Here is a 25,289-nt window from a genome sequence, read left to right as displayed (position 1 = left end):
ATTGTTATGCTATTCTACTCTATCATTATACAATCATGTTATTTTTATAAGAATTTATGTTATATTAAAGTAGTGGAAACACAATCTAAAAATATAATTTTCAAAGTAATATAAAAACCGAGTCTATGCGGATATATGGATGAATTTGTATCGGACTTGGATCATGGGACACCAAATCATATTCTACCCAATTTTTTATTCGGATCTACTCGAAGGATCAAAGTCAAACCCACTAAATTCGGTTTTCAGATCACTTTGATTTCGAATTAAATCCGACCCATTTTACGCCCTACCTTCCCCTCTCGATCCAGACTCCAGAAACTTCTGAATTGACTTTTTTTAAGCCAATAAATTCTCGCAACATTTGCATTGTTAGACTGCAAATCGCTCTCTCTCACTCTCTCTTACACACACACGCGCGTGAAGGGGTGTTCTGAGGTAAGCTAAGGCTCTCTTGTTTTTTTCTTTGAGAAATCTTTTTAGGTTTTAAGACCTTAATTGTTCTTTAAGATTTCATTTTGATACTCTGATTCGTCAGATACTGGATTCTCTCTTTCCAAACCTTTTTTCATTTTAGCTTGATTTGCAAGCTGATCGCTCAAGTCTGAACTCTGAACTGTTATCTATCGTTATTGCATGGTTTTGTTGCTTTAATTTCTCATTTTGGGTGCTCATGGCGATGGATTCAAGCTCTGGACAGTTAGATCTAGGGTTTGTCTTGAAGATATAGTATTCCTTTCTTCAACCATGTTTTCTTATTAGAGTTTTAGATCTGTTTTTAAGTACTTAAGGAACTCAAATGCTTTGAATTCTACTTGCGAAGGCTCATCGCTTATGTGAATTGTTTTTCCTGGATTTTGGATGATTTATTACTTGCAAGCAAGGTTTAAAATTTATTTCGGAGTATGATTCGGTCAAAGAAAAAACTTGTTTCGCCCAAATAAGACGATCCGAAACATTGCGAAATATTCATAAAAATCAATACTTATATGATAAACACTTTAAAAAATAAAAAGAGAATAAAGTAAAATAAAAATACATGTTTTAGGTGACAAAATGACTTGCAACTATTTTTCTCTAATAAGTATGGATATGGATCTATAAAATTTTCGTTTTTCCCCAAAATCTAATCTTTTTTTTTTTTTTTTTTATATCAAGGTAATTGTTTTTTTGGGGAAAAATCATGGCTAGAAGTTGAAGACTTCCACGTTTAGATTAATTTGATTAGTCTCTTAGAGAAGACCGGAGGACAAGGGGTATGCCATTGGTTTGAAAACACATGGGTACCTCAAGTATTCATCAAAAAATGTATAGTAGTCCTTGTTTCTAACTTGTCCTCTCATTCCATAGGTTTTGATTGAAATTTGATGAGTTTTGGTGGTATTAATTTATGTTTTTTTCATTAATATCATTAAGAAATGTATTTATTTTACTTGTTTTCCCTTTAACCTAGAACAAGTGAGTTTGATTTCTTTTTGTATACTAGCTGTAAGACTGTATTTTCGATCCATATTACCTGATCAAATTGTTTTACCATCAATTAAGTGACAGCTATTCTGTCACACTGGAAGTCAAATAATGCTAAATTTATCTCTAGTTTCAATTGGTCACTGTAAGTAATGAACTTATAATGGTTGAGTTATTTGGAGTAATTTATTCAACACACATGCACATATGTTGATTTTGATTTCTTCTTAATTTGTACTTCTTGTTTTTTATTTGCTTATCTAATTTTGGGGGTGGGTGGAATTTTCTAAGACGATTTTGTGGAGTCATTTTTATTTCTCTTCCTTTCTACTATATGTAATTAACAAACTTGTTTTAGCTAAAAATAAAAAATAAGAAACTATTTGGTCTCTTGTATGAAGGATTGTGAATTTGGATAGGTTGAAACACATTGATTCAGGAGGGGTGAGGCAAACGCCTCTATGCAAATTCGTGTTAACACCATGCTTTCAAAGCTCGGTTTGACGTCTTGTCTCGAATATGGACGAGATCGAGTTGTCTCGGAGAAGATCAACCATTTAACTCGGTTTTTAATGATTTTTTAATATATATTTATATGAAATTAATTATAAACATTTTTAAAAATAAGGTAGATTAGAAGGTGGTTATATATAAAATCATGTTTTATTTATAGAATATGTATTTAAATTATAATTTTTTGAATCAAAATATACAAAATCCTGGTCGACTCGGCTGAGTTTTACCAACTCGGACGAGATTTTCAAAATATCGTCCAAGTCATCTCATTTATCTTACCAAATTCTGCAAAGTTGAGACATCATGTCTATCTGTCTCGTTCATGGACGATACCGAAATAACTCAGGTGAGTCATCTCAGTGTTGGATGAGATTTTATACCATGTTTAACACTACTTTCTAGTCCTTTGGTGGATGGGGCGAATTACAACTTTACAGTGGCACCATTCACAATAATGCAGACCCAAATGCAGTAATTGCATTTGATTGGTGCATGTCGTGTTTAAATGAAACTCAGAATTTAAGGAGAAAGTAACCTTCTCTCTTCTTCTTGCTTTTCTTTGTTGTGACTTCTTCACTCTATTGTTATCCTTATTGTATTTGTTGCTTTTCTTCACTTATCTAAATTTGCTGCTTTCTATATCTCTTTGGTTGGTTATTTCATATAGATCACAGATAACAATGGTGAAGGCCGTAGCTGTACTTAACAGTACTGAGGGTGTCAGTGGCACAATCTACTTCACCCAAGAAGGACATGGTAATTTAATTTAAATTCATGCATAAAAAAATAGTAATCTCGTCACTTATTCTTTGTTAAACTCAAATCATGTTATAATAGTGGGGTTTTGTATTTGTTTCAGAACCAACAACAGTAACTGGATGCATCTCTGGTCTTAAACCTGGGAATCATGGCTTCCATGTCCATGCTCTTGGTGACACAACAAATGGTTGTATGTCAACAGGTAATATTCACTTGCTTACTTCATATTCTTAGCCGACAAAAGAGAAAGAAAGAAATTTTTTGTTTTAGTTGTTCGTTGGGTTGTCTGTAATGGTTCATAAATCTTCAATTTGCAGGCCCACACTTCAATCCTGCTGGCAATGAGCATGGTGCGCCTGAGGACGAGAACCGTCATGCTGGTGATCTTGGAAATATCACAGCTGGCGAGGATGGTATACATTCTATCTTTTGTCCCCTCCACATTGCATAGTTTTAGTTTTGATCATAATTGCGTATCATTGTTGTTGTTACCATTACCATTTTCATTAACCCTTAAGGTAGGGCTGTAATGGATCAGATCAAACCCAAAATCTGATCCGTTTCGATCTGATAACTTCAATAAGGATCCAATCCGTTAAGGTTTTGATCTGATATCTTATTGGATCGGATTTGGATCAATCATATCCCAACCCGATAAGGACCCAATCTGATAATATGTTAGAAAGTATGTAAATTATACTATATTTGTTGAGATATATAAAGTTTATTTAGATTTTGTATATAAAATCAGGTTTGGCCCGATCCAGACCTGATCCAATTGTTAATGGGTCAGATCTGGATCTTAATATTAAGATCCAATAAAACCCCTATCTGATACTTATCGGATTAGTCCTGAATATGATCTGATCCATCGTTGGATCAATGCCAATTCAACCCCTGAACTGAGCCATAGACATCCCTAACTGAAGGAATATGAGAGAAAGGACTTAGTTGAATGCTAGGTGTCATACGAATATGTTTTATGAGTTTTAGTTTGTCACTAACAGCTTGGCGTGGATTATTCATGTTTCAGGTACTGTCAATATCTCCATCGTTGACAAACAGGTAGTTTATGCCCTCTTCTTGGCCCCATTCCCCACCCCCACAACCCTGTTTACATTTAAGTAAATGACAGATTCTTGTTGTACTCAGATCCATTTACTCAACTACTGATTGATGCTTGCAGATTCCTCTGACTGGAACACATTCTATCATTGGAAGAGCTGTTGTTGTCCATGGTGATCCTGATGATCTTGGAAAGGGTAATCATAAATTTTCTATGCAAGAATCTATATTTTTTAAAATTCCAATTGCACTGGTTTAAGACCCCTAGTATTTTTGAGAAAACAGTGGCACTACTGCCTATCAGAAAACAAAAAGAAAAAAAAAGTGGAGTGGGTTAGCTTTCCTCTGCCATGTGTAAACCCATTTCCCTTTGATAAATAGAAAGTAAGAGAGATTTACCTGGAAGACCCAACTGTTGCATTTTTATTACAAATACTCCCTTGGAGTTCAGACAATCTAAGGGAACATTACTTAATGAAGTTTGTTACCCGCCAAACCTCACCTTATCAAGATTGTTATCGAGCAAGCCCTGGAGGGGATCCACGTCATAAAATTCAAATTTATGCAGTTTATTTGTTACTTATCATACCTTGGAGTTGATTCTAACTGCACAATTGTTGGCATCCAAAAACGTGATTCAATGTCACAGGGTTATAAAGGACAAAATTATAAGAAAAAATAATAACAATTTTCACTGTTGAATTTTTGTTTTAAATTTTGGAGTTCAGCACCCATCCATTTTCAACAACTACTATGAAACTCAAAGATGTTTTTTATTTTGGAATTTTTTCAACTTTTGAAACTGAGTTTTTCCAAGAAGTCTACAATTATGTGATGTTGGATTGCTAATTTGATAATCCATGTGGGCGCAATGAAATCTTTTTTTTTTTTGATAAGTATAATATATTTCAAAGAGAAAAAGTACAATACATAAAGAGATCTCTCGTTCCATCTAAAGAACAAGAGAACGCAGAAAACACAAGGAGGCCGAGGAAGCCTCACAAAGAACAATAGAGAAGAAGAGCAAATGAAAACACAAGGGCGCAATGAAATCTTACTAAGTTAGTCATGGTAGCATGATTCATGAAGTAAGGTTTGTTCAAGGTACAAACTTGATGAAGTGTGGGAGTTTTTGTAATAAAATTGCATTGGATAGGTCTGCCCAGTAGATCACTAAGATTAAAGTAATGGACTCAAACTAGAAAGAAAGAAAGAAGAATGAATGAGAAGAAAAGTACTTGTCAAAAAAATTGAATGAAAAAAAGAAACAAATGATAGTGGCAAGATCTGGAAATAAAAGAAAAATCAATCATTTTAGTATTAATTATAGGTCAATTTTGATCTGTCACATCTTTCTGATACAAAATAAAATTTTAACCATGAAACAAATGAGTGAAGAGAAAAGGTGTTGCCAACATGTCTGTCTAGTGTGAATGATACCCTGCTTAGTTAGGTAGTCACCTAAGCATGATCAGCAACTGCTGAGGGGATAGGCAAGTAAGTGGGTTAGATAATTTATCAATCTATGAAGGAAGATAAGTGGTCTGATGTTATTGATTAGCTAAAGAAGGTTGTTCTTGTATTGAATTAGTAAACCTAACTCTTAAAGGCTGCCTTATTCATCTTGAACCAATAATAGAGGATGTTATAGCTCAAATTTAATGTTAACAGAGTTGATTTTCAGTTGGAAGTTGGAGAGTTCACAATCTTGGGTAATCTGCCAATAGTTTCTCGCATCTAGTGATAGCTATTGCAGAGTCAAAGACGACATTGTAATCATTGCGTCTTCGGCTTCACTTTCTCCACCTATGTGGCTTTGCTCTTAAAGTCTCAACTAATAATGCTTCTCTTTTCAGGAGGTCATGAACTCAGCAAGACCACTGGAAATGCTGGTGGTAGAATTGCCTGCGGTAAGCTTCCACAGATGTGCTTGTTAACATTCAATTTCCAACTATAGAATGTTAACTTTTTTAACCTTTATTCAGTTTATTTATTAATTTTATCTTTCTACAGGTATCATTGGCTTGCAGGGTTGATCAACTATGGTGACTCCGGCTCATGGTAAACTTCTGCAGTTGAGTATAGATTTACCATTTGCTTTTGATAATCAAAGCAGTCCGAAGGCTTCTGGAATAAACGAATGAAACCTTGTTTGACATTCGGGTAGAACTATATTAAGATCATAAGTTTGTATGACTTTAGCTGTATGATACAATCCCTTGCTTAGTGGTATGTAATTCCTGCTTTGGATTCAATCTGCATTGTTCCATCTTTATTACTACTTGGAGCGGAATTGGAAATGTGAACTCTTATGGTGAAATTTAAAGAGAAAGAGCAGACATAATGCCTCGTAGAACCTGTGCACGATCATTGAGAAATGGTCCGGATGAATGATTTAGGTTAGGGTTTACGTAGCTCTCGGACCATTAGATGCTTTTTGTGGCAAATTTGAAAGACTAGGATTATTTGGGTCCAACCGAGAAATAGGTAATCAAAACAGAAAGGGAAAAGAAGAGACTGTGCAGTTCTTTTCTTTCAGTGCTCTTTGAAAAAAAAAAAAAAAAAAAATCTTATTTATAATGAGGAATTGCTTGGAAAACTGGATGGCCTTAGAAGACAATATCGATCCATCCAGTAATTAAAAGCTGAATCACGGGAGAAAGGTTGACACTTGGTTCATGGAGTATGGATTTAGTCACATTGGCTGTAGAGGTCCAGGCATGGATCTGGTTAAAAAAAAACTGTGTTTTGACATCTAAAAACATGGTCTAGTGCCACATGAACAAACAAAAAATTTAAGAATCCGAAAAAGGATTATTTACAAAACGGCTTTAAAACTGTTTAAATTGGATTGTTTTTTCTTTTTCGAGGATCAATGAATCAAGTGATACTTTTGTTCCATTCTAAGCCTGCTTTTCTCCTTTTGAATCAATGTTTTTTCCTTGCCATACTGGTTTAATATTTTTAATTTCTAGTATGAATCAGGAATCCATTTTTATTTTTGGATAAAAAGATTAAATAGGAAACTTTTGGAGAATTCTATGACGCAATGTGCACAAATCATGTCAGGTGTTTGATAACTCGGTACTATTTGATATTTATATCTCGAGGGTGTTCGAGTCAACAGGGTATTGGAGTTGAGCTGAGGGCTGAGTCCATTGTGTCTTGGTTGTACCACGAAGACTTGTTATATCTTAATATAAGATGGCATGTGCAAATGCACATGTATTTGAAGGGTTTATTTGTAATTTAAACTATGAATTAAATGGTGGTTTTGAAGATTACATAGTAAAAAAGATATTTTTTGTAATTCTAAAAACTAATCATCATTATTTTAGGTCCGTGCCATTGCACTTTTCTTCATTTTTGATCAAAATGATCTTTGATTATATTAAGTTCAAATATTAAGGTGTGGGCATTTTAGAAATCTAAATTTTGGTGTTGAACCACTTCTACTCTACTCTCATTATAATAGTAAAAATAATATAATAAAATACAATTGTAATGTCAATTTTTATGGTGGATAAATTTTCATCTCGTTAGGATAAACATATCATCCAACTACAAATTTTGTAGGATTTAATTTATTATCTTTTCTCTTCACATCCTATAATTTTATTATATTTTCTCTCTTGGTCTTTTAACTCATTTTATTATTTTTCATCTTTTATGTTTTAACCTCAATTTTTTTTAATAATACCTCTTAACTTTATATAGGGGTATGCCAACATTCAAGACCTGGTAAAAATATTTTCATGTCATTTTTTGTTTCAATAATATCTATGTCTATTTTATCTTGTATAATAAATATATTTATTATGTTGGTATTGATTATCAAAGCATTTACTACACAAAAAAAAAAAATGTATTTAAATCAAAAGACAAAAATATCTTTAGCATTTATATTATATAAAAGACAATTATGCCTTGCCTTTTTCATTAGAGTGGAGAATGTTATTATTATAAAGTGAATGTTAATGTTCAAAACTTTATAGGGACTTTAACATTCTCTCCTAATTTTATTTTTCTATAATACCCCTCTCTTTCCATTTTGCCTTGTAGTGAAAAGAAGAAGGGTATGTTGGTTTTTCAAATAATAAATGTATTTATATATCTTTATTTAATACTACCAAGTTTCATATGTTTCTCAAGGGTGTTCGAGCCAATGGGGTATTGGAGTTGACTTGAGAGTTGAGTCCATCTTGTCTCGATCGAACCATGAAGACTTACGATATACATATTTATACCATCAGGTGTTCTGGCATCCTTTTGGAATGAGACTAATCTTTAACCAATGTGAGTTTTTCAATGTGCCACACGCTGAGTCAAGAGGTTACTTGACTAGAGGAAGCAAATCTTTGTCGTTAGTTTTTCTAATAAGTCAGTCTCATGAGAGTTATCTTAAGGAATTCACTTGAACTAGTCAATTTTTGAAAGAAAACTCTAAAATATTGTACAAAAGATTAAGAGGAGATTCAAAATGATAGAATGAAGAGTAGGTTAAATACATTAAAATTAATTTTCTATAGAAGTTGAATAATTAGTTTTTCGACGCAAAAGAAGAATAAGATCGATAGGGCATATAGTTAATTTGAAAACACAAGTGTACATCAAATATTCACCAAATTGTGACGGGTGTCCAAATCAACCAAAATATTTATTGGGTGGAGGAGGGGCAACAAGAAGGAAAAGAAGGGTATCTAAAATATCCACTAAAAGTTCGGGGCAGTGAGAACAAAGGGGCATGTCATGAGTTTGAAAAAAGGGGGGGTATCTCAAATACCCCCAAATATTTTGATGATCAAACTTCAAAGGGGGTCATGACGTAGGTTTGAAAGAAGATGGGTGTCTCACATATTCACCCAAAATTTGAGGGGACTAATAAAATATCTCAAATATTAACAAATTTATAGGGGTGTTTTTCAAATTCAAAAAATTGAAGGGGGCAACTGCTCCTCTCGCCCTTGAGTATATATGAAATGTGCGGTTTTTCTTGCTTTTTACATTTTTAAATCTATTCAACGTGACAAATTCATTTATTGAAAAATTCATATTTATTTTATTTTTGACACATTGTTTATGATTGTACTTCATTTTTCATCTAATTTATGTGACAATCTCATGTATAATTTTTTTGTCATTTTTTTTAAATTATATATATGACGTTGAATATTTTATAAAGACGTAAATATCGTCCACAACACTAATTTTTCAATAATACCCCTCCCTATTTTATCTTTTATTGAAAAAGACAAAGATGTATTAATCTAATAAATATAAATATTTATTTACATAATAAATATTATGAGCATTTAATTATTTTAACATATATATATATATAATAAATGTTTTGGCAATCAATACCAACATAATAGGTGTATTTATTGTGTAAAATACTAACATACCTTTATTTTTTTCACTAAAAAATAAAACAAAAAAGATTATTATTAGAATAAAAAATTGTTGTCCAATACTAATGTCCACATGAGGTCTTGAACATTAATATTCCTCTCTCTCTCTCTCTCTATATATATATATGTGAAATAAATTTTATAAGCATAAGGAAAATTATTTTAGTAAATAAGAGAAAACAAAAATACTAGTTATTTGTGAAATAAAATAATGTATAACTTAATGAGAAAGAGTTTTCAAATGAAATAATCATTCTTCAATATTGTAGATTTTTTATTTTATTGGTGTAACTAATTTAGAAATTTTAAAAGTATCTTGTTTGAAGATTTTATTATTATTAAAATTATTTAAGTATTTGAATATGATTTTTCATTTGAAATTTAAATAATAATTTCTCATGTTATTTTTGATATATGCCTCGTCACATAAATCATTTGCCTTGAGATACACATAATCATAATTTCTTTTTTATCTATGCCAGATATACGATTTTGTAATGGTGCGTACAATAGCCTATGTCAAAGAAGACATAAGATTATCACAACTCTTGACACCCATCTCACATACACCATTATCATAGAATCGTAGAACATTTGCTTCAGAATACGCATAATCATAAATTCTTTTTCTTATGTATCCCGAGATAATTCATCCACGATTTTTTATGATGGGGAGATCATGTCTACTAGAGAGGGCATCGATTGTGGTCATGGTTTCAACTTTCAAAACTCGTCCGAGATTGAGACGTATTGCCTGAGTCATCTTGATATCAGGCATGGACGAGATGGACTGACAAGACAAATTTTCGGACGATATAGAAAATCCCACGTTCATTTTTAATTGTTTTGAACGAGACATCTCAAAACGTACTAGAAAACTCGTCTTGAGACGATTTGCACGAAACCGAGTTCTAAAAACAATGGCTGTGGTTACAATGGTTTTTAAACTCGTCCGAGACCGAGACGTATCATCCGAGTTAACTCAATATCAGAGCTAAATGAGACCAACTCACAAAGTCATTTTTTGATCGAGTTTTACGTCTCATAGTGTAATTTTTTGAGTTATCTCACAAGACGTCTCAAATGTAACGGAAAACTCGTCCAAAACGACTCAGTATTGGAGCTGAACGAGACGAGACGCGATACCGAGTTTAAAAACCATGCTTACAACAACTATCATTATTTCATCTCATGAGCTAATTCGTTTTTTTTTTTTAAATCATCGAGAATAATAAAATCTAAATTATGGAGTCTGTGTTGTTTTCTCTTCCAATTGTAGCGAAAATCCCAAATGACTCTCTCCCATCTTCGAAATGTAGGATTATGACCATAGTTACTGCACCTACCATCAATCTTTCTCTCTCTACAATCTTCCATCTGAAACGTCAAATTCGTTTTTTCACGATTTCAAGATACTTTTCTCTTACAAATTCCCAAAATTTGAGCGAAGATGAAGAGGAGAATCAACAAGCCCTAGTTCAAGACCTTAGAGTTCCTCAACATTGGTTGGTCCCTTCCAAGGCTCTCGAGGTACCCTTTTATGGATTCCATTTATTAATTATTATTGATTTTTGTTGTTGTTTTAAACGTTATTAAATTATCAAATTGATTTGTATGTGTTTATCTTTACTTTTTATGATCTCTTGTACTAAAAACATTGATTTTTATCTGATTGAGCATCAATTCTCTGAGCATGATTGTAAGGGTCTTTTTGAAATTAAATGGGTGTTTAGCTGTCTAGGTGTTTGATATTTGGCGTCAGTGAGATAAACTAGTGAGGACAGTTACCTCGTTTTTCTTTAAGATCCAATCTTGGGTAGTAGTAGGGCTGTCAATGGATCAGGTTGATCCAATCCAATTGGGTCGGATTAAGTTTGGGCTGCTTAACCTAAACATGCACTGCAATTGCAAATTGTGAAATTCCCAATTTAGCATACTATTCATTTTAATTCCTTAAATGGTAAATTATTTATTTATTTATTTTTACCAAAACAAGAATAATTACAAAAATATCGTTCTCGAAATGGGATCTTTAATAATAAACTCTAAGGGGGATTTTGGTAATTTAATCTATTTTTTTCCAATTTGGTAAACAATTTAATTTCCAAAAATTGTTATGTACCATATTGGGATTATGGTTTCAAAACTCGTCCGAGACCGAGACGTATAATCTGAGTTGTCTCGGTATCAGGCGTGAACAAGATAGACGGACAAGTCAAATTTTCAAACAAGATTTAGTACCCCATGTGCATTTTTTAAATTTTTGGACGAGACGTCTCAAACGTATCGGAAAACTCGTCCGAGATGACTCGGTATCTGGCATGGACGAGACGAGACGCGAAACCGAGTTTTAAAACCATGATTGGAAATGAAAATGAGTAGTGTGCTGAAACAGGAATTTCACAAATTTTCTCTACTAGTTTGGTAATTTTCCCGAGTCCAATAGACCACATCATGCCGAGGTCTGGGAATCATGTACTATTAACTGTAATGTGTATGTGTTTGCATATATGATCGAACTGAATCTGTTTTTGTTGGTCCAACGGCCAATCTAATCTGTCATCGGATCGAATTTTTTGACCCAATTCAACCCATACCCAATCCATTAATTTCCCTAGGTAGGAGTGATCTTCATGTTCATGACTCAACTCAAGATGGATGATTACGATTTTATAAGCCTTCCCTCTTTGATTAAAGGGCCAATTATTTTTCTATAGTTGTGCTCAGAAGTTGTGCAATTTATGAAGACAAGGGGGATTTTTCAAGGTTGTTTGATAACCCTATGAGGGTCAGATGTTTATTGGAGTATATTATATGGTCTCTTTTGAAAAAAATATAAAAAAATTAGACTTGATCGAGGGCCTAGGGGAGATTAACATTATCCAGATCTACAAGAAGCAATCACCATTGTAGATTGTTAGTCTGTTTGGGTGTTAAAGACACCACATTTTGTTTATGGCTTCGACTCTAAGCTCTTGCAAGCTAAGTAGGTTTCTTTTGTTAATTTAACTAACCTCAATTGCAACAAAGCATCCACAAAGCAATTCTGTTTAAAAATGAAACCTCGCCACAAAAATTCAACGACTTTGGATCATAAAGCAAGTTCATGTTTGGCTCAACCAGGTCAAGAGTCATAGTTCTTTCCACCTCCACACAGGTCTCTTAGATTTGATTTTAAGCTTTTTGGACCTTATTTTTTCCTGCTCAACTATCCTAAGTTAAGTTACTATGGTTTTTAAGCAAGTTTAGTAATAGTTGAGAACTACTTGAAGTGGGAAATTTTGATTGTGGCACATTTATGTGATGCTGCCAAATATTAGTCCCCTCCTTTGATGTGTTACTCTTTGAAAGTTATACTAATTGAAAGATCATAACCATGTTTCAAGAACCAAACCTTGAACAACTTGAAGAAAATGTTGGTTAATGTTTGTAGTTTTGAAGTTCAGATATCAGCTAGGCTTCTCTGTTGGTGCAATTTCTAGTCAACTTGTCAATTTGTGGTGTAAAATCTAATTAATATTGTCGAGGCTCACCGAACTCAATAAACCTTAACAAATAGGAGTAAACCTTCATCAACATCACCGAATCCTTATCACAAAGATTTGGGATCGGCTAAATGAATCTTATTCTTCCATTCAGTTACTTTCAGAGCTACGTCTTCTTTTTATCGAAAGTGAGTTCATATCCGCTGTCACTATCTCAATCCACATTCTTTAGCTATAAAGGAGGGTTCAAAAGAATATGGATTGAGATAGTGAAAGCGGATATGAACTCACTTTCAAGTATAGAAGACATGACTTTCGACAAAATTGAATGGAGGAATAAGAAGATGATAAAGAAGTTAAGCTGCATTGCATCCTAATGTAAGATTTCTCTTGAGCATTGCAATTGTCCTAATAGTTTGCGATGTTTTTATAGGAATCGGAGTGGCTTAGAGTTACACTGCACAAATGGTTGGATGATGAATACTGCCCAGAGGCAACTAATGTAGAAATTAGCAAAGTTGCTGCTAGTTCATAGTACAAATCTCTACTTGCAAAGCAAAATGATCTGGGTGAAATTTTGTTAAAGATGGCGAGCGACTTGGGTTCTATCTCATACCAGGAAAGCTTCCATGGAGCATTCTCAGCAGCGAATGCAGCAATACATCTAATATCTCTACGGATAGAACAGGAGTAGAAGTTCGAAAAAGCCTTGAAGAAATGTACCCATTGTAGTTATTTGTCAAAATATTTTGTAATCATGCCAACATCTATTTTTAATCGTGAAAGTTTTTAGTTGTTAAAAATTAGAATTAATGGTTGGTATTGTTTGGTTTTAGGCATGTTTCCACGCCGATGCTACTAGAACCATCAGTGAGTTGTTCCAGAGGACATCTCAATAGTCTTACGATAGAAACTTACTTTCTCATTTTTTTTTTCCTCAAAATTAATTTAGAAATTATAATTTAGATTCTATCATCATCATGAAAAGTACCCAAGTGTCCTAAATAGATAAAATCTTGAGATCTTGACTCAAAGCTATGCAAATTGCCCCGAGATCTAATTGGATAAACCTATAAATGTTGAATGAGACCGGTGCCTAACATCTTTTGAATCCCGTAACAGGACCCAGAGACCTTACACTAAAGCTATGTTTGGTAACACTTCTGAAGTCAGAAGTCTGAAAATTAGAAATCACATTTTAGAAGTTTCATCCAACGTCCCCCATCGCTGGTTTAAAATTTTTGAATTTCGGTGCTGAAGTTTAAAGTTTGAAACTAAACAAACGGAAATAAAGCTTCCGAAGTCTGAATTTTTAGAGGTGGACTACCTCCATTTAGACTTCAAAAGTGTTGCCAAACACACACTTAGGTTCAAATCAACCATAATCCGCATCAAAGTCAATATATGGTTTTTAGACCACAAAGCTAAGTTGCAACTCCTTATTGAGCCACATACACTAAAAAGGATCCCATTTGAATTCAAAGTTAGGCTCCCCCCACTATAAGAGGAAAAACCATAAGCAGATGATGATAATTTGGATTAGAATTCTGATATTTACATAACTAGATCAGTATACTTTACATTCTATATGGTCGCAGGGGAAATCGGCTAGAACATGCAATCTACAAATATAGAAAAAAAAATCATTTATTTTCTCATCAGTGAAAATTGTATTGTTATTATCACACAATTACTCCCCAAAATAAAAACCCATCTCTCTTTTTTACGTAGCCACAAAAATATCCAATTTTTTTTCAAAAATTCATAGAATTCTCCGAATAAGGGACGAGCCACTTAAACTGACAAATCGATGAATTAATAAACATTATCAATTAATCGTGGAATATGGTAACATTTTTACCATCATCCTCAAAATTTTATTTTCCTCACCATTGAAATGTCAAGAACAACATAGGATTCTTAGGGAGGTTAAGACGGCAGGTTCTGATAAGGAACCCAAGAACATCATTTATATATTCTTCGGAATTTTTATGGAGTTTTGTCAAACTTCCGAATTGAACCCTGCCAAATTATTATCAAATCCGAACTTTATTACTATGTTTTCTACATTTTCCTATGACCAATCAAACACTCTAAAACATTTCTTTTAGAAAATAATTTCTCAGTTATAATTTTCTAGAAAATAATTTTGATAGGAAAACATATTTTCCTCCAGGGGCCTTGCAATATAAATAAGGAGTTCGTGGGTTGAGATGAGAAATAGGAGAAACTCCAAGACTAGTTTTTTTCGTTCTTGATTTTGTTCGCGCCGGGCGCGTTCCTTTGCTTTTGCTCTCTTCTGTGGGTTTTTCCTCTCTCTTTAACTCTCTCCCTCTCTTCTGTAATTCCTCTTCGAAGCTCTGTTCCTTCTCTAAGACCAAATCAAACCTCGTAAGTCTTCTTCTCATCTATGTTTCTACATTTTGCTTCTTCAATAGTTTCAGTTACTGTTCACTTTGTCTCTATGTGTTAGGTTTCCTTTAAAAAGTTTAATTTTTTCTCATTCTAGGGTTTCCGATTGGTTGAATGTTTATGAATTTGTTAGACATTTCTTTATGTTACAATTTTTTAAATTTATGTGTTTTTTCGTGTTTGTTTTCTCATTCTAGTGTTGACTATTTAGAGAGTTGGGTTGATTTATGTGGTGGGATTACTCTGATTTTGTTTAATTTCGTTTCACTCTCACGGATTTTCGTTTTTGGATTTAGGTTTATTGAGAATATTGGATTCGAGTTGTTCTGTGCTTTGGCGAAATTAGGGTTCTTTTGGTTTGAAGATTTTGATGGGTTAGGACTGGGAGATGTGTTTGTGTTGTGTCCCTAATTTACTCATTCAGTTGACTTTGAAATCTGGCTTTCTGGAATTCTCAGTTTGTGTTTCTCTTTGGTTGAATTTTGAATTTCAAATTGATGTCTGAACAGTGAAAAATTGAATTTTGAATTTCAAGTTCATGTTTGAAAAGTGGAAGCTTTGAGTTTGTTAAATAGCTTTGTTTCGTATAATTATTTGATAATTCCAGCACGTCATGAACAATTTTCTTGTAGTACTTCTTCTATATTGTTTTAGTGCTTTTTTGGCACATGTCCAGTTGTGCAGGTTTTGAATTCAAAGGTTTTGGGTTTCTAGGATTTTAATGATTAGGGATCTTTGTCGTTGATGCCCTAGAAGTTAAGCTTGTTAGGGTCTCTTGGGAAATTTGTGTTCACCTCTGTAAATGCTAGGGTATTTGGTTAGTTGATTCACAAGTATATGTGTATCTGTATGTCTTAGTTTTATAATGTTTGATGGTGGAATATTCAGTGAAGTCTTGTTTTTTCTATTTTTTTATTTTTTTTATTTTTAAATGTAGATGAATTGAATTTCAAGTTGATATTTGAATAAATGAAGTATTGAGTTTTTTAAATAGCTCACTTTCATTCTAATTATTTGATAATTCCATCATTCTTGAACAATTCTCTTGTATTACTTTTTTTGGGAGATGGCCAGTTGTGCAGGTTTTGAATTCTAGGGTTTTGGCTTTATAGGCTTTTAATGATTTATGATCTTGGTTGTTGATGCCCTAGTAGTTAAGGATGTTAGGGTCTCTTGGGAAATTAGTGTTACTAGGGAATTCTGTTAGTTGACTCACCAGTATATATGTTTCGTGCTGGAATAATTGGTGAATTGGTTTCTGTATAGGTTTTTGGATTGGACGCAAAATTAGTATTAGTTTTTGGCTTCGTGTGGACACGCAGTTAAATTCTTGGTGGTTTTGTGTTAATCTGGATCGAGCCCATGAAGGGAAAAGGTATCCTCCTCTGACCCAGGCACTTTGTATGAGAGAAATCAAGTCAGGCATTATTCAGTTTTCTTATCTACAATGGACTGCAACAAAGAAGAGGCCATCAGAGCCAAGACAATTGCAGAGAAGAAAATGCATAACAAAGATTTTGTTGGAGCTCGAAAAATCATTCTCAAGTCTCAACAGCTCTACCCGAATCTAGAAAACATCTCTCAGATGTGGGCAGTCTGTGATGTACATTGTTCTGCCGAACACAAGATATTGGGTGGTGAGATGGACTGGTATGGGATCCTTCAGGTTGAACAAACGGCAGATGAGACATCCATCAAGAAACAGTATCGTAAGCTTGCTCTCCTACTTCACCCAGATAAGAACAAGTTTGCGGGAGCAGAAGCTGCTTTTAAGCTAATTGGAGAAGCACATAGGGTGCTTTCGGACCAGACAAAACGGTCTGCATATGACATGAAGCGTCGAGTCAACGTGAGAACCACATCCATGCCGCCCCATCAACCACAAAATCGGAACGCTCATGTCAGGAAACAAACTGGGGTAAACAACAATTTCGGGAATATTCCTAGAACACAACCCACAAACGCCAAGACTCAGCAGGAGCAACAGCATGGGAAACCAGGGTTCTCTAACGGCCGACAGACTTTCTGGACTGCGTGTCCTTTTTGTAATATAAGGTACCAATATTATAAAGATAATGTTTTAAACAAGACTCTGCGTTGTCAAAATTGCACAAAGCCCTTTATTGCTTATGATATTGAAGCTCAAGGTGTACCACCGGGTGCCAACTTGAATCAGTCCTTTGTCCCCAACTCGACTCAGGCTGGTAATAAACCTGCCTCACAAAATAATACTGGGAGCTACTCCTTTGGGTTTCAGAGAAATTTTGGCCGTGGGGCCACACCATCAGGACCATTCCCAAGGACAGGTTTCACTTCTGAGGTTGGCGGTGAGTTTAAAACGAAGGGGGAGGCAGATAAGGAGGATGGAATGGAAGGAAAAAGCAGACCCAATTTTGGGTCGGAGAAGCCCAACAGTAAGAAGAGGAAGATGATCGACTCGGAATCAAGTGAAAGTGCTGACAGTGACAGCAGCATCGACACTGATGAAGAGGAAATATTTGCAGAAGAAGGTGATCTTCCTTCAGGACAGAATAATTCTGGACCCACTGAAGGACGTTACCCTCGAAGGTCTTCTCGGCAAAAGCAGAATGTAAGTTATAATGAAGATTTAAGTGACAATGAAGATTTTGGAAGATCTGCAAAAAAGTTGAGAGGGATTGGATCGTCGACTAATGTTGCAGGGGAGCAGAGTGGAGCATCGATGAAAGAAGATACTTCGAAAACCAATGGTGCTGATGAAGATGAGAAAGTGGAGATACAGAAAGGAAATAATGCTCCTGACGAAGAAATCTTACCGAGTGGAAATGGCATAGCTGAGGAATTTATGAAATACACAAAAGATGCAGATGTGGAAGACAAAAAGAAAAGATCTGAAGTCGATAATGAATTTAAATCAAATTCTGGCTCTAAAGTCAAACCCGATGCAGAGTTCTTTGAAGTCCCTGATCCAGATTTCTACGACTTCGACAAGGATAGAAAAGAAGAATGTTTTGCAGCTGATCAAATATGGGCTGCTTATGATAATTTAGATGGCATGCCTAGATTCTATGCTCAGATCAGGAAAGTTTTTTCTCCCGGGTTCAAGGTGCGGATCACGTGGCTTCAGCCTGATTTGGACAACCAAGATAAGATTGATTGGTCCAAAGCGGGGTTGCCTATTTCTTGTGGTGAGTTCAAGTACGAAAAGACCGAAATTACTACAACTCTTGGGATGTTCTCTCATTTGGTTTTCTGTGAAAAAGGCATCAGCAGAAGTTTTTATAAAATATACCCTAGAAAGGGTGAAATTTGGGCACTTTTGAAGAACTGGGATGGTAAATGGAGCTCCGATCAGGAGAAACATAAAAACTTTGATTTTGAATTTGTAGAAGTCCTTTCAAATTATGCCGAGGGTTCGGGCATTACTGTTGCTTACTTGGTTAAGGTGAAAGGGTTTGTAAGCCTGTTTAGGCTAAAGAAGGGAATGAGTTCATTTCAAATACCAATAAAAGAGCTAAACAGATTTTCTCACAAGGTTCCTTCTTATAGAATGACTGGTACGGAAAAAGAAGATGTCCCAGAAGGATATTTTGAACTTGATCCTGCTTCTTTACCTGATAATCTCGATGAGTTGTCTGATCTCGAAGATCTGAAGGTGAAGAGTCAAAGCATGGACGCCAAAGTCAATGGTTCTTGTTCTAAATCACCAATGGGAGAGAGAGGAAATTCAAAAAGTGGAAATCGATCTCAAAAGGAATCAAATGGGGGCCATAAGAAGCAAAGTCAAGCAGATGCAAGTCGATGTGCGGCCAAGGAGGAGAACGAAAAGCATTTAGATCCCATTAAGGATGGTAATTGTAATGGGTCAATTCCTACGAAAGTGAAGACCAGTTCTAATGTTGTTACTGAAGACGGTGGTTCTTCTCCACATTCTTCTCTGGACCCTTGTGAAATTCCGTTTCCTGAATTCTACGACTTTGAAGCTGACAAAACACAGGAGAAGTTTCAGCCAGGTCAAATCTGGGCATTGTATTGTGACTTGGATGGCTTGCCTAAGTACTATGCTCGGATAGACAAAATTGAATTGTCCCCAGTTTTCAAATTGCACATAACATGGCTTGAACCAAGCCGATTGCCAAAAAACATGGTTCGGTGGTTTGACAAAAACATGCCTATTTGTTGTGGGACTTTTAAGCTTGCGATTGGTGATACAGCTGCCTATACGGATATCGGTTCTTTTTGTTATCAAACAAGAGCAGAACCCTCCGCTGGTAAGAACAGATACGAGATCTACCCGAAGAAAGGTGAAGTGTGGGCCTTCTACAAGGATTTTAGTGTTGAATGGACATGTTCTGACTTGGAAAACTGTGATTATGATATCGTGGAAATCCTTGATGATAATGGTTCAATTACAAAAGTGGTGGTTTTGGGACAGTTGGATGGATACGAGACGGTTTTCAGGGTTCCAACAAAAGGTGTTCCGGTAATCATTAAGGAGATACCACGGGTTGAGTTGCTTAGATTCTCTCATAAAGTTCCAGCTTTCAGGCTCACGGAAGAGAAAAACGGCGATTTGAGAGGCTGTTGGGAACTTAATCCTACAGCTATGCCAACTCGTTTTTTCCATTCAGATTGAAGTCTGGGTGGTTAGCTTTATATCTTCTACTCAGGAGCGCTCCTTGTAAAAGAATAACTCTGCTTCTGTATTAAAGCAACGAGAGAACTACAGGTTTGGGCCCCGAAAGGCTGGTTTGAAATATCATGGATGTTATTGTTTGGATCCTGAGAGACCAAACAGAAAGAGGTGGCTGCTGGGGTTTTCCGAATTCGGTGTGTAGTTTTGTTTCTTTCCTCTTTTTGATCCTACAGGTTTAAGCTTGTTGCTTTGAGTCGAGTTGCGAGTTGTCAGTGCGCCAACGTTTTAGGCATCTCAGACAAGGTGAAGTTCCGTTTTCTCTCGACTAGTATTAACCTCTTTAAATTTTATGTTGTTTTCTATGATCTTTTTTGTCTCTCCATGGCTGCTAGTTCTCCAAATTTCAATTTAAATCCTGTACATTTTTAGAACAAAATGAAGAACAATCTTCTTCTTGGACCATACCCAGTTATGCTTTTGTAAGTTGCTTCAGCAACTGCATTTGCTTTCATTTGCAGAATGCCTTCTTTAATATTGAATTGCTTATGGTTTAAAGTTTGGGCTTGAGATGAATCCCTCCCTCCCCTAAATTTTAATTCAAATGTTCCCATTATTTTATTGAAAATGTATTATTTTACAGTAGAATCCTATTTTGTAGATTGCAAATCATTTGTAAATGCAAATTTTTTCCTTCTGAAATTCACTTTTACAATTGTCTACGCATCATCACGTGGACCACCTAAACTTTTAAGAAATTTTAGGGCATGGTTTACAATACCAAGTGTTATGAGTCGTTTGAGAATGTTTTTCTACTCTAACCCAACATTCTCAAACCCTGTGCATTCCCTAGTGTCTGGTCTCTTTCAATTATAACTGTTTTTAACATAAAAATTACAATTCATCATAATTCTTTTGGTAATTTGGACATACCCCTTGATTAATATAAAATGACCTAAATGCCCTCATCTTTGAACCTCTTGCCAAATATCTGTAACTTTATTTCCTTTTCTTTTGAATGCATGTCACTTCTAATCTCTAATGTTTAATCTTCTTCTGAACCTCTAGAATAAGATATGATAAGTTGAAGACGATGGATTTTCAACAAGAAAAATCAGAAATTTCTGGTAGAGATTTGTGTCAATTTTTATTTTTTTATGATAATAAATCACTGTAAAATTTTTGCATCGGAAAAATAGATAAGCGTGGAGATCTCCGAATGACCACCGAGTAGTAAATTTTTGTACAATGCATATGCAAGTTATTTGTTGTATGCCAAGACGGGTTTAGATTAAATTTTTTTCTTTCAGAATGTCATTTTTACATAGACACCAAAATTTATTACATTGCTCTAATTCTGGTTCACTCTTTTGTTGGGGTGTCAAAAGCAAGTTTGTAACTTGGTGGCTTGTTTCTCAAACAAAATGGGACTAGTTGGCTTGCCGCAGGGCTGTGATAGTGGACCTCCCATCTGTCATTCTGTCTTACCCTACCCACACCAAAAGGGTATGCGGCTGATGTGGTAAGAGCTCAAAACCATAGATCTTTTTCTTTGGGATACACAAAAGATTTATGGTTTTGTGCCCTTTTCACGTCAGCCATGTATCAAAAATCGCATGCATTCATAATTATTAAGATTGGAATTATGAAATGCCTATTAGCAAATAAATTATTCAAATGACAAAAATATCTTTAGTACTCGTTACAATATTATGCATATGAATTGACAAAAAATACTTTTGAGTGATATTTTTATGGTAGAATTTAATGTGGGTTATTTTTATAATTTTCAGATGTATTTTTGTGAATTCATGGGCATGTTCTTACCGTAAGTATTGAGAGTTTATTTTATAATTAAAAGATTTTTTTGATGAGGGGTATTTTTATAATTTTAATATATAATTTAATGTATCTCGAAGGAGGGGTATTTTACAAATTTACGAGGGTACTTTACAATTTGATTAATTTGTTTGATAAGAGGTATCTTAAGAATTTTAATATGTCTAGGTCAGAGTCAGATAATTGATTTGTTGGATGATTTTGCAAATGATTTGTTGTAATTTTTTATGGTGCAGATCATTTTCTAAAATTTCTTAAGAATTTTAGGTGACCCTTGCAAATTTTTTGCAATTCAAATCATTTGCATTGCAAAACTAAGTACCAATTAAATTTGTTTTAGAAAGTTATTTGCATTTGCTAGTGATTTGCATCATACCAAGCAAGCTAAAAATTAAAGATGTTTTCGTTATTATTTGATGACATTTTCGTAAATATAAGAAAATATCGATAGTACTTTTATAAAATTATTTATTGTCAAAGCATTTATTACATTTTATAGACATATTTATATTTTTTGTGGGATGTTTTCTTGTCCCAACAAAGGTTGGATCTCAACTTCCTTAGCACCTCCTTGTTTAGGGAATTTTTATTGACACACCACAATATTCTTAATGGTACCTCACAAACAAACCCCCTCTCTACATCTCTTTTTCTCTATCAATAGTACATTGTATTCTCCAATGAATAAGGATGTTAAAAATTTTAAGACTCAACATTGATAATCATCGGAATTGTAATTTCATCGGAAGTTCTATGTTTTTCCATAAATTTAAAAAATATTAATGAACTCTTAGTGGGAATCCCTAGAAATTCTTAAAATCAAATTTTTTTCCTTAAATGTTGATTTAAGTCATATTTCTCTACATCCCTTCTCTCCCATTCAATATTGTATCTACTTTGTTAATTAAATAGATGATTAGAGCCTTTTATGATCAGAAATTCAATACATTAAAATGAGATAATACTATTTTTTTTTTTTAAATGAATGTGAACACCACATATAGAAACAATCCAATATTGCATATTTGATTCATTTTTAATTTATATCGAATGTGAATCCTTGACATGACTTTAAGCATGTCGGAAGTCCACTCTTGACACAGTGATCTTCGCCATTACAATCTCTAATCTCAAATTAAAGTAAATTACTTATTATTACAAAGGATTTTTATAAGAATTTAATAGATTTTTACATTGTGAATGAAACTTAGTGATCTTTATGTCCAAACAAAGAATTTATGAGCAGAAAATCAAAGATTCTTACACCTATTCAAAATCCACTCAACCAAGTGTGTAGTTTATCTTTGTGGAGAAACAATAGATGACTAATTCTAGATCGTGATGAGGATTTCAAAAATAACTAAGAACATGACATATTTTATTACCGTCAAAATTGTCGGATTCAATGGAGTCGGAGTTGTAAGAATCGCTGAAACCATTTCAAATGAGAAGATGATGACAGTTCAAGGTTGTAACTTTAAAAATAAAAAGAGGTGCCCATAGAGAAGATTTACGTAATGAGATTCAACGGTTAATGAGATTCAATAAAGAAGAATTACGTGAGTCTTGTTCTTTCTAATCCTTTCTATCTAATGAGAAGATCTTTCGTTTAGAAGAAATTATTCTCTCTAAAATGGATTAGTTTGAGGGATTAAAATGAATCATGTAATTCCAATATGTCCAATGCATTAGTTGTGAACAAAAAATTGATAATGTGACCAAAAAAACAGGAAAAAAAAAAAACAAAACAAAACAAAATTTATGTGTTCAATGCATCAGTGCTGGTAGATAGTGTATTTATGGGGAAAACTTCCTTTCTAGAAAATAAAAATTGATAATTTGAACTAAAAAATAGAGTAAAGCAAACTGTAAAACAGTGTCGTTTGGGGCATTCCGAGAATTGAACTCGGGACCTCTCGCACCCTAAGCGAGAATCATACCACTAGACCAAATGCCCGGTGCTTTATTAATTGAAAAATATAATAATTTACTCATATTAACAGGTTTCTCTCCTTTCAAATTATGGTGAATATTTGAGATACCCCCATATTTTCACATGGACGAACTTACCCTTTTCTACAAGATTGACCCAAATGACTTTAAATAACCTCTAGCTAATAATAGTTGATTTCTCTTGTTAATCAAAATCTTTACATTATTGCAAATGACTACCTATTTTTTTTATAGGAAATTATCAAAAAAAATCTATCTAAAATAATAATTTTTGTGAAATTGTTAAAATGAACCAAATTCGATCTTTAAAGGGTCGATTTTTTTTTAAGTCAAAAATTTCACCCCATAAACCAAATTCGTTCCAATTAAGTTTTTATTAGACTCTGGTCAAAACTAAATCAATTGAAAAATTAGAGTTTTACCATCGACTTGATCGAAGACTGAGAGAGAGAGAGAGAAAAAGAGGAGAAAATAAATGAAGAACAATAGTCTTAACCAACGTTTCCATCACTTGAATTAACTCGTATGATTATGATTGCGTTTTAGAACATGTTAGATTCATAATCAGATGAGAGAGAGAGAGAGAGGAGATGGGTAACAATGGTTTCCTTGCTTAGGTGTTGCAATTGAAGGTGTTGTAGCCAACTCTTCAACTAAACACTGAAATCTTAAATTTTGAAGGTATAACCTTTTTCAAACCTTTACTTCTAAATCAGAGACCCTCTGATTTTGTAACACAAAGAGAGAGAGGAATACCTTTTGTTTAAAGAGGGTGATGAAGGTTTTGTTTAAAGAAGGAAACGAGTGGCTTTTATTTAAAGAAGATAAATCTGAAAAATCCAACCCTTAAAAGGGCAGAAAATTTTGACTTAAAAATAAAATTCCAACCATTGAAAAATCGAATTTGATTCGTTTTGACAATTTCACAAAAATTACTACTTGTTTACAAAATATTATTTTAGATAGATTTTATGTATATATATAATTTTCCCGTTTTTTTATGATAGGATTGACCAGACTCATAGACCCGACTAGCAAGATAAGGCAACTGACCTCTTAGAGCATCATATCTCACTCAAATTCCTAAAGGTACATGTAATAACCTACTAACCATACATCCTGAATAAGCCGGGATAAATCCTGTTGGTGGCCAACGAGGAGTATTGAACCCAAGATCTCTCACTTTTGGGAGGTAGGCACTTCTTTTTCTATATTAAGATATTTTTTGTCAAAAATTCTATATATTTTTGAGGTGGAAGGATAGGAAATCTACTTTAATTTATTCTAGAGGTTGAAAATGATGGTTTGGGGAGAAAGAAAAGAGTCAAGGCCTTAGACTGGAAGTTGAAGATAAGGGCATTTAGATTATTTTCTATTAGTATTTCAAACAAGACCACGGCCAATGTGAAGTATTATAAATTTGAAAATACAGGGACACAATAAATGTTATCACAACTAATAATTGATAAGGACCAACTATATGATCATTTTTTGTTGGAATGTGATTGATAGATTAGCAACATTTGTAACACTAACCAAACCATAGTTATGGTTTGAGATGAGAAGAGACGAGGATGCTAAAACAGATGGAATTTAACACTAATACTAAATATCAAAGATAAAAGTGGGGGGCATTTATGGCCACTCCAATTTTGGTGTCGAACCACTTCTACGCCACTTTCTCTCGTTACAATAGTACTACTAAAGATATGTATTAGACCCATATAAGATATTATCAAATATCTGATAAGTTAATTGAATTTATTTTTT

At 34.0% G+C, this 25,289-nt stretch overlaps 3 protein-coding genes and 1 non-coding gene across 4 annotated transcripts; 3 read left to right on the top strand and 1 right to left on the bottom strand.

Annotated features, from left to right (window-relative positions):
• The first annotated feature begins 301 nt into the window (after window positions 1-301).
• Window positions 302-6,062, top strand: LOC147395912 (superoxide dismutase [Cu-Zn]). The gene is made up of 8 exons (XM_086450794.1): window positions 302-438; window positions 2,651-2,739; window positions 2,843-2,944; window positions 3,060-3,155; window positions 3,776-3,807; window positions 3,929-4,004; window positions 5,664-5,717; window positions 5,821-6,062. The coding sequence occupies exons 2-8, from the start codon at window positions 2,664-2,666 to the stop codon at window positions 5,841-5,843; spliced, it is 459 nt and encodes a 152-aa protein (XP_086306920.1). The 5' UTR covers window positions 302-438; window positions 2,651-2,663; the 3' UTR covers window positions 5,844-6,062.
• A 4,338-nt stretch (window positions 6,063-10,400) lies between these two features.
• Window positions 10,401-13,506, top strand: LOC147395911 (plant/protein). The gene is given in 2 exon segments (XM_086449730.1): window positions 10,401-10,748; window positions 13,137-13,506. Coding segments are annotated over 2 exon segments (546 nt in total). The 5' UTR covers window positions 10,401-10,463; the 3' UTR covers window positions 13,398-13,506.
• A 1,418-nt stretch (window positions 13,507-14,924) lies between these two features.
• Window positions 14,925-20,241, top strand: LOC147395910 (uncharacterized). Its single transcript, XM_086450508.1, has 2 exons — window positions 14,925-15,094; window positions 16,382-20,241. The coding sequence occupies exon 2, from the start codon at window positions 16,563-16,565 to the stop codon at window positions 19,728-19,730; it is 3,168 nt and encodes a 1,055-aa protein (XP_086306634.1). The 5' UTR covers window positions 14,925-15,094; window positions 16,382-16,562; the 3' UTR covers window positions 19,731-20,241.
• Window positions 20,242-23,451: 3,210 nt separating this feature from the next.
• On the bottom strand, window positions 23,452-23,523 carry TRNAP-AGG (transfer RNA proline (anticodon AGG)). Its single transcript has one exon. It is a non-coding gene; the product is annotated as a tRNA-Pro (tRNA).
• Window positions 23,524-25,289: the final 1,766 nt, after the last annotated feature.

This window comes from Akebia trifoliata, chromosome 8 (genome assembly GCF_017979445.1).
Source record: "Akebia trifoliata isolate Shusen 1 chromosome 8, ASM1797944v1, whole genome shotgun sequence".
Lineage (NCBI taxonomy): Eukaryota > Viridiplantae > Streptophyta > Magnoliopsida > Ranunculales > Lardizabalaceae > Akebia > Akebia trifoliata.
Note: the sequence above shows the minus strand (reverse complement) of the source record. Positions and strands in the feature narration are given on the sequence as shown.